At 34.9% G+C, this 10009-nt stretch overlaps 1 protein-coding gene across 1 annotated transcript; it reads left to right on the top strand.

Annotated features, from left to right (window-relative positions):
• Positions 1 to 456: 456 nt before the first annotated feature.
• On the top strand, positions 457 to 8588 carry CLS (cardiolipin synthase). Its single transcript, XM_086459783.1, has 8 exons — positions 457 to 1061; positions 2045 to 2111; positions 2319 to 2393; positions 2535 to 2586; positions 2988 to 3073; positions 3152 to 3226; positions 7897 to 7991; positions 8094 to 8588. The coding sequence occupies exons 1-8, from the start codon at positions 514 to 516 to the stop codon at positions 8206 to 8208; spliced, it is 1113 nt and encodes a 370-aa protein (XP_086315909.1). The 5' UTR covers positions 457 to 513; the 3' UTR covers positions 8209 to 8588.
• Positions 8589 to 10009: the final 1421 nt, after the last annotated feature.

The raw sequence follows: 10009 nt of genomic DNA, 5'->3' as shown, positions 1-10009 counted from the left end.
TTCAACTACCTAAAAAATGCACACAACTATTAACTGGGTATATTATATGGGTCGGGTTGTACGTGGATCAATACGACATGTTAAAGACACGATATTTAAATGCGTCAAAACTGATTAAATGGGTTGATATGCCTAACCTAAACACATCTCTAAGTTAGACGGGTCGAAAAGATTACAACCCGAATAAGATTAACCCATTAACTTCTTGTTTTTTTGTGAGACGGGTTAAGATTAAGAATGGTCACCCCCTCAAAATGCAAGGAGTATCTCTAAAATCACTAAAACGTGGGGGGCATATAAAATCACCCTAAATAATTTCTAAACCGGTTTAAAAGATTTGACTCGTACTAGGCGAGACAACTCGGTATCCTTGGCGAGACAAGACAAAATCGGTGGGTTTTAAAACCATGATTGTGACACGAGTTCACACGTGTCACTCTTCAACTCTCTGGAATCCAAAGCAGCAAACTCCATTGATGTTGGTTTGCTACAGAGACTGAGAATGTTTCGTTAATGGCTGTTTTCAGATCCCTCAAAACCATACTCCGCAGAAACCCTAAATCTCGAACTTTTCTCAGTTTCTACGCCTCTGCAACTCCATTTCCATCTCCACCTCTTCTTTTCTCACCGATCTTCTCTTGTTCCTCTCATCCATCTTCGATCTTATCTTCTTCTTCGAATCCGTTCTCTTTCGCTCTTCGCCTCACCTCCTCTCACTCAAGCTTTCTTTCTCCATTCTCTAAATGGATTCCATTTTCAGGACCTCTGTTTCTGTCATCTCCTCCATGGAAGCTATTGCAGTCTGCGACTCCTTTGTATCTACGTGGAGAATTCGTTCTCCGAAAAGCAGAGTCTTTGAATTTGAATTTGCTTCAGAGGAGGAATTTTCCGATTAAATTAGAGTTTGGAGCGGTTACTTCCGTTACAGGATTGAGAAATGGGATTGATTCGAAGGAATTGCGGAGTACTGGTGAGATCATTGGTGGTTTTGCGGAGAATTTCGTTAATTTGCCGAATTTGATTTCGATGAGTCGATTGGTTTCTGGTCCTTTTCTTGGATGGTAAGTTATTCTCTGAATCTTTTTTATAATTTATAAAAGTTATTATTGTTATAGTTTCTCACAATTTTACAAGCTTTGTGGTTTTAGAGATTGGTTGTTCTATGCTCAAATTGCTCTAATATTCTCCACTAAACTACATGCTTGTTTGGATCGCCCTTTTCCTGCCCCAGAAGACAATTTTACCAGGAAAATAGGTCAGTCCGTCTCATAAATCGTTATCTGAGCAGAACCTCCAAAAGGCATCATATTTGGCCGAAAGCGTGACTTGAATTTAAATTCTCCATGGAAAGAAGACAAAAACCCTGCACGTAATTTTTATTTTTATAATTTAGAAATTGCATATTCCAGTTTCCTTGCATTCCCCTGATAGCCCGTCTTGCCAAAATAATCTCACTTTTGGTTTCTTCGTCAGCTCGGATAGATTGACTTCTTTATTTAGGTATTCAGCTGTTTTTCATTGAAGAAAACTTCTACAAATCATTTGAATGACATGAACAAAGTGGCTGGTAGCTTATGGGTTTCATTGCATCGAAGGTTTCATGGAGGTTTTCAGTAGAAAGATGTGAAAATGAAAGACAACAATTGTTATACATTTGATTTAGATTAGATTGTTCTTGGTGGAAGCATTGTAGCAATAATTGAAGTAGGTTGGGAAGCGGAAATGAAAGGAGGCGTGAATATTGGGTAGTTCCTCAACTAATGCCAAGTTTGTTGTCATCTTGATAACGCCAGCCTTAAAAGGGTGTTGAACAAAATTGCATATCAAAGTTATCTCCCGTGAATCATTGATTCGGTCGCACTGAAGGTATATATAAGGATGTAATAAATGCATTAGATAAGAGAAAATTGACATATGTGGTCAGATTCAAGGAATTTGTACATCCATGAGATCCAATAAATAAATAAATAAATCCTTTTCCACCACACTGGATTAGTGGATTGATGGCATTAGAATTATTATTTATTAACAGAGTTTGACACAGGATGATCATTAATGAATGGTATCTTTCTGCATTTGTGGGGTTGGCTGTATCTGGAGCAACTGACTGGGTATGAACAATGCAACTTTTTTAATTTTTTTGATAGATGTAAGGGTGACAGCCATTTTTTTTTAAATCCCAGGTCTGTGGTATTACTAAAGAGAGGCTTTACCCCCTCACCGGGGTGGTACCTTCAACTATGCAATTATTTGCATCACCACAGATTTGGTATATACAAAATGGGATTTTGATTTCTGTCGTTGGTTTCTTGTTGTAGCTAGATGGATACGTGGCTAGGAAGATGGGTATAAATTCGGTGGTTGGATCTTACCTTGATCCCCTTGCTGACAAGGTTAATATTTAATACACTTTTGTGTTGAAGCTAGTGACATTAACTCATCGACCTCAACTGAATTATGTAGTAGCAGGTTGTTGTGTTAGGTTTTCATCATTGGCACATTTTTCTGAATTTTTTTGTGTATGGATGATACAGGTTCTTATTGGTTGTGTTGCTTTAGCAATGGTACAAAGGGATCTTCTGCCGTGTAAGTTCTTGGTCTTCATTGTTTTGAGACAAATTAATCTCGTTTCAACAGGAGCTGTATTCTCTGATTAAGCTTCATCTTGGTATAGTATGTTAAACAATCCAGGTGGCATTTGTTTCTTAATAAGCAATTATAGGTCCAAAGCCTCTCTTACTGGTTTGAGCAATTGAAGAGGACATGCCCCTTTTCTCTGTTTGATCTCTGGACCAGTTTTTTACATTGTATTGGACTTAGGGTTCCCTAGATCAGTTGTGGCTCATGGCATTCGTTGACTGTCAATTAATGTGTGCATTTGTTCCTATTGAGAACCTCTATTTGCATATTTTGGGTTGGGGAAAAACACACATACTTATATGTGTTGGTTCGCGAAACCAATCTGATTTAGTTTTTGAATTGTGAAGCTTGGCTTGTTGGACTTGTTGTGCTCCGAGATGTTGGTCTCATCGGTGGTGCAGTCTATAAAAGAGCTAGTAGCTTGAATTGGGAGGTGAGATTTCTATGGGAATTTGGATTGCTTTATTGTCATTTTCATTCCATAGATCTCTAATTATATTCTTTATATTAGTGGAAAAGTTGGTCTGAGTTTACCAACCTCAACGATACCCATTCACAGAAGGTGGAGCCCCTCTTTCTCAGCAAGGTAAGCTTACTTTTCTTCGCATATAATTCAGGATTTCAACGATGACACACATACGATTTTTTATTGGTATTGTTATGAAGCACATAGATAGTGTACTGATTTCCATAGCTTCCAGACCCACTGCTGAGGGACAACAGGATAAGAAATAACTTACCTTGAAGTTAAGGGAATCTTAAATTATTAGATATAAAGTTGGGAATCCTAAAGTTTTTGTTTTGATTCACGACTCATCTGAACATAAGGTCAACAATGAAAAGGTGTAGAGTTTTTTCTTGGAATCGTGGCATTTGGTGACTAGCAATTAATGCCTTCAACCCACATACTTCTGCCTATTTAGAACGTTCAACTTGCACATTCCTTCTTTCTGGAATTTTATAATTTATAAAAAATAAAAATAAAAGCAGTTGTGGAAAAATTATATTATGTAAAATAAAACACACAAGCTGATTATATATCTACATTTAAACTAGCTTGTGTTAAGGAACAAAATGAAAATAAGAGTAATAAGAAACATCTAGAAATAAATATAAACTAACTAAAGAACTATAAGTATCTGTAATATACACGGGTGTAGTGTTTGGAAGGGTATTTTGAAAATGAGCGAGGAATTCGAGAAAGGGATTAGATTCAAAGCTGGTACGGGTAATAAGATCAGATTTTGGGAGGACAGTTGGTGTCACGCCCCAAAAACTCAACCCGAATCCTCATGATTCCCAAGTTGAATCCCGAGGCATGATATAAAACCCGTATCATGATAATCAATTCATAAACGTAAACGGCAAATAATATAACTATATGTCATACCTGATCATTTCTCAACAGAACAGACACGTATCCTCAAACATCAGAAACACTTGACATATATACATAAAACAGTAATGACATACTATAGTGTTCATAATTACATAACCAAAAACGATAGCTAAAGACTTAAACCTAGCTCTAGTTTAAGACTTATTACTAGTAATACCCATGCTCCACTCCTGGAAGCTTGGACTGATCATCTATAAGGCCCTGGCACTGAGCCTCCTCGGAAGGATCACCTAAACCAGGTGCGCCTGAAATTTGTGATGTCGTAGGGGTGAGTAACAGGGGAGTTACCCAATAGGGGAATCTTACAATTCTAAATAACAGCATCCTATATGCAGTTTAAACATTCTAAGAATTCATAAATCATGCATATTTGATATTCAACACAATTAAAAATAATTGAACTCCGATGTCATAAAACTTAGTAGGAAATTAAAACACTTAAAAATCTGAAGAAAACAATTGTTCATAATATAACATCAAATAATAGAGTACTATAATAGAGAGTTGAGGGTCACGACTGATGTGAACATCTCAGTCAAAATACGATTATTCCAATACTTCACCAGTGTGGAACCCCACCGTTAGTTCCTGATTCTATGGCCAGCCTCTGCCATAATTTGGGTAACTGTTTTCCGGCTCAGGTTGGCCGTTGACCAAGGCCTTAAGAAACGGGCCAAATCAAGTAGGTCATTCTTTCTTGACTACTCTAGACTATTAATGATCATTAACTAGCCATCTTCATCTATGCCAATCTGGCGTGCATGTGATCCTCGATATTCTCTATCAATTATACAACTATCTACATCTTGTTCTCTATTAAAGATAGAAAAGAAACTCCCGGATTCCTGTTGTGATGTTGTGTTCTTATGCATCCCATAATACATAAGAACTCAAACAACGCAACTGTTATCCTAGAATAACACGTCATTCCGGAAATATCACAACATGTTATTCTTTATAGGTTTTCACAATCTCTTTAATAAATCACTAAAATACTACATATAAGTATTTATTTTCTTTTCAAAATGTAATGAAAAATAAAACATACACGTGTTTTAAATACCCAATCCACTCTTAAATGTACAGTCTTATCTCTATTTTCTTTTTCTTTCTTTCGTGTCTTACACGACCCTTAGTCGAAGCATTTCACTCATTCGTGTCTTACACAGTCTATGACTGAAGCATCACTTCATATTTTCTCTCCTTTTCGTGTCTTATACGGCATACGCCGAAGCATCTCACTAACTGGGTATTTTAAAAGCACGACATTCAATTGAGAACTCGTTCTCATATTCATTTTAATAAATTACTTTTCTACCCAACTTTTAATTAGAAACATTTCTTGGAAATCCATCACTAAAATGATTAAAGTAAACTGTCCACCAGTTTAACTTATTCAAAAATCATGTATGTTTATAACAATGTGAACAAAATATGTATTGTGTAAAAAAAACAGCAACTTATATAGTTGCTGTATTTTCTTTTTGACAAGTACAAAATACGTATAAAATACGTATTAAGTACTTATAAAATACGTATAAATTAACAACTATTTTTTAGCATGAAACTAAAGTAAACATAGTAATATATTATATAAAAACAGCAACTTTTAAAGCTGCTGTATTTTATTTTCAATACGTATAAATACGTATAACGTACGTATAAACACGTATAACGTACGTATAAAACAACCATTTTTTTTTTATATTCTATCCAACAATCATGGTGTCAATTTAATACAAAAATAGCAACTTTCATAGTTGCTGTATTTTGTTTTTAGTATATATAATTACGTATAAACATGTTTAAATCAATTACAAACATGTAAGAATTCCTTTTAAATAAAATACCAAATACTAGCATGCTTTAAAATCATAAAAACAATAATATAAATATGTATAAATAATATGCATGTTGTTAAAAATTTACAAAACAATTTTAACTTTAAAATTTCTAATCAAAATTATTTTTAAAAACAACACAAATCCAATTTTTACAACTAGAAAATCAGCAATATACATATATATATACATACATATATTTTACTAAAACCATTATAAATAGTTGTAAGGGCCTACCTTATTTGTTTTCCTTTCCTTCTTTTCTTTCTCTTCTTTCTTTCTTTCTTTCTCTTCCTTCTTTTCTTCTTACTTTTCTCTTCTTTCTTTGTGTAAAGAAAATGAAACAACAACTAAAAAATCAGCTAATATCTCTATTTGATATTTTTTTTTTTTTAAATATCTAGATATTTTAAATATCTAGATATTACAAAATTCTAATTCTTTTAGAATTTCTTACAAATATCTTAGTTAATTTGACTTAGTCAAAGTTGTTTGACTAGTCAACAATAATTGACTTGACTTGACTTGAGTCAACCATAGTTGACTTGACTTGAGTCAACCTTAGTTGACTTAGTCAACATTTTTTTTTTTTTTTTTTCAAACATTACAGTTGGTGCGGCACATCGCCTCTAGCAGTTCAATTTCCATCCTTGTATGCCTGTTCTACAAAGAAGAACTGCTCGATTCAGCAGTGTTTGATTCGCAACGATAGCAACTCCACTTGGGATTTGGGGTTTGGGAGAAGTTTTAATGATTGGGAGCTAACAGATGTGGTATCTTTCCTTGATCTTTTGCATTCGTGTCCTCTCAATGACAGTGAACAAGACAGATGGGAATGATTGAAGGCTAAAGACTTGAGATTTTCTGTCAGCTCGTTTTTTAAGTGCCTCAACCCTTGTGCCGAGCAATCCCTTTTGAAATCTATCATTTGGTCAAAATTCGTTCCAGCTAAAATATCCTTTTTTGTTTGGTTGGCTTCCCTTGGGAAGATTCTTACTTTGAACAATTTGATTGTTCGAGGGTGGATCACTCCAAATTGTTACCCTCTTTGCAGGAAAAATGAGGAGTCTGTCGACCACCTATTAATTCATTGCACATTCTCTCACCAAATTTGGTCAATATTCCTTGATCTTTTCCGTATTCATTGGGTCCTTCGTTGTAAGTATTCCCTGTTATTAGAAGGGTGGGCCAGTAATGTCTTCTCTTCCAGGAAAAGATTTCTGTGGACTATTCTTCCCTCGGCTATAGCTTGGGGGGTGTGGAACGAGAGAAATAACAGGGTGTTTAACAATAGAATGAGAAGCTCTCACGACATATTCTTGGAGATCTTGGGCTTATTATATCTTTGGGCGAAGCAAAACATCGATTTCAAGGGGATCACTTTTGATGATTTCGTTTTTAGATAGAATTCTTTATGTAGTCTTTGATGCTTTGTTCTCTTTTTAGCTTTTTACTCTCTTAGAGGCTTCCTCAGCCTCTTTGTACTTATTTTTCCTTCATTTAATATATTACACTTATAAAAAAAAAAAGTATCTGTAATATATGAAAATATTTGACAAAGAAACAAGTGATCTTATTTAAAAAAATCGATGTGGAACATTAGCATCTAGCAACTGGTTAAGGAAAATAATAATATAATGAAAAAGAAGATATAATAAATAAAAATGAGAAATTGACCATAAAAATTTTCGAAAAAAAAAAAAACCGGCAAAAAATTTGGTGAAGGCACTAAGTATTTGAAAATGAATGAAGAACAGGAAAAAATTAATGTGGTGAGAAAATGGTGACGATTCTCTTATTTCATCCTTCAATTTAAGTTGCATCAGATTTGACTCAGCTTGAGTGTAACCAAATTGAGAAATTGTCTAGTTGATTTACTGGCACATGGGAGTTGTCTCATTGTTTTGAGATTTTTGACTGAGTCATGATCTGACTATGATAATCAGCAAGTATGGTTGTGTGTATCCTTTAAGAAATGGTTAATTTTATTGGCTTTCTTTCTTGCATTCGGGACAGGTTAATACAGTCTTCCAATTGATCTTAGTTGCTGCCGCTCTTCTTCAACCAGAATTTGGCACTAAAGAAACTCAAGTATATATCACTTACCTGAGGTAATCCCACTACTATATTAATTAGGTCTCTCCACACTTTAATCCCATCTTATGTTAAAACTTCAAGGAAAACAAACCATCTTACTTTTCAAAATTAAACAGCTGGTTGGTAGCCTCAACAACAGTGGCTACCACAGCAGCATATGGAGTACAACACATGAAGAATGGATCAATGTCAGTTATGAGGCAATCCTTTCCCAGAAGCAAGCCCTACTAATCGGTAATTGGCTCTACCCCAGATTTAGGGGCAATTGAAGGTTTTGGTATCTGTGAACCTGACTTATCCGAGGAAACAAAGCTGCCTTCTTAAGAAAAGTTTCTCATGACTACAGTGGTTGTGGTTTTTGTAGTGAAGCTGCAAACAATTGAATCGCATGAAACAGTGAGCAGAATCAGTGGACAGATAATGTACCCTATGGGTCTCCTGAAGAAATCTGAAACCAAAAAAAAAAAACACTTGGAAAGCAGACTCAAAATGGGGAAGAAGTAAAAGCCAACATATTTTAAATCTTTAAATTAAATGTTATTTTCTCGTTGTTTATTAATAATAAATTTAAATGTTCTTACTCTTAGTTTATGAATGAGAATTTTTTTACATTTATGGCTTTACTTCACTGTTATATTTGTTATTTTTATCATATGTGGTTGATTGAAGTTGAGCAGCATTGAACCCTAAATTTCTGAGGTCTATGAATAAACTGGCACATTTTTTTGGTTTTTTCGTCATGACAATACTTCATGGCATGACCGCATGACACAACATACCAAGGCCTAGGCACTTGCAACAAATATCGAACAATCTGAAGCCCACAGTTGCATCATTTAAATGGTGCCAAAGACGTAGGTTGTTACTAGTTGGGATTTCCAGCACTTGCAAGTCTCTATAAAATGCCTGCGAACACATCTGAATCTGCCTTTGACAAGTGTTCAGCAGCCTCAACGCCCAATGTGGTGGGACGGACATTGGAAAACTTGTGGCGTTGTGGCATGTGATGTGACCGTAGGAACTAGTCCTATCACGAAAGGAAAGGGTGTGGAGAAATCTTTACTTGATCAGGATCTGTTCTGTAGACTCATACTTTTGCATCCTTGAGTTCTAAGAAGAGAGGATTTGGGCGAGATGTGTTACCTATCCTCAGCCCCCTCATAAAGGAAAAAAAATGTCACCAAGAGAGATTTGATAAGATCTCAAAAATAGCATTTATATATGATTAAATATTTGTATAATTAATTTAAAATTTTAAATAAATAATCTAATTTAATCTTTTTTAAAGGATTTCTTTTTCTTCAAATTTTTTTAATATTTAAAATAAAACCCGCCAACTCTAGTCATAACTCACAATAGTAAAGATAAGTTTTACTCGGATAATTCTCAATTTTAGGACACATGATGTGATTTCTGCAGTACGCCTGGTGCATCTTTCGCATCCTTGTTTTTAGATCAGATTTACCTGGTTGACCAGTCAAATCAGTTTGCAACATGGTTTTAAATCTTGGTTTTGCGTCTCATCTCATCCATGCTCATCTCATCCATGCTAGATACTGAGTCATCTTGAACGAGTTTTTCCATACGTTTGAGAGGTCTTGTTCAAAAATTTGAAAAATGAACGTGAGATTTTAAATCTTGTCCGAAAAATTGAGTTGTATGTCTATCTCGTCCATGCTGACTCAAGCGATACGTCTCAATTTTCGATGAGTTTTGAAATCATGGTCTCCGACAAGAAACAAGTAAAACAGTATCATGTGATTTAAACATGTGCCTCCATATTTAACGGAATATTTGAAATACCCTTGTGTTTTCAAATAGATGATATACTATTAGCCCTCTCTTTAGTAGGGCATAAAATGTGACAGATTTTATCTGAGATCTAAGTGATCTGAATCTGAATCTGAATACAGTGGATTTGGATTATATCCGAATAAGAAACTGGGTCAAATAGGGTTGATATACCTTGACCCGGAGTCGGATTTGGGTCGAATATGGATACATTGCTATATCCGTCTAGATTTGAATGGTA

The sequence above is a fragment of the Akebia trifoliata genome, chromosome 11 (genome assembly GCF_017979445.1).
Source record: "Akebia trifoliata isolate Shusen 1 chromosome 11, ASM1797944v1, whole genome shotgun sequence".
Taxonomy (NCBI): Eukaryota; Viridiplantae; Streptophyta; class Magnoliopsida; order Ranunculales; family Lardizabalaceae; genus Akebia; species Akebia trifoliata.
Note: the sequence above shows the minus strand (reverse complement) of the source record. Positions and strands in the feature narration are given on the sequence as shown.

Bases quoted from the DNA above. Each gene is read 5' to 3' on its own strand.
- CLS (XM_086459783.1), top strand. From the start codon at position 514: ATGGCTGTTTTCAGATCCCTCAAAACCATACTCCGCAGAAACCCTAAA. The intron at 2,112-2,318 runs GTATGAACAATG...TTCTTGTTGTAG, and splicing joins TATCTGGAGCAACTGACTGG to CTAGATGGATACGTGGCTAG. The intron at 3,227-7,896 runs GTAAGCTTACTT...CATTCGGGACAG, and splicing joins AGCCCCTCTTTCTCAGCAAG to GTTAATACAGTCTTCCAATT.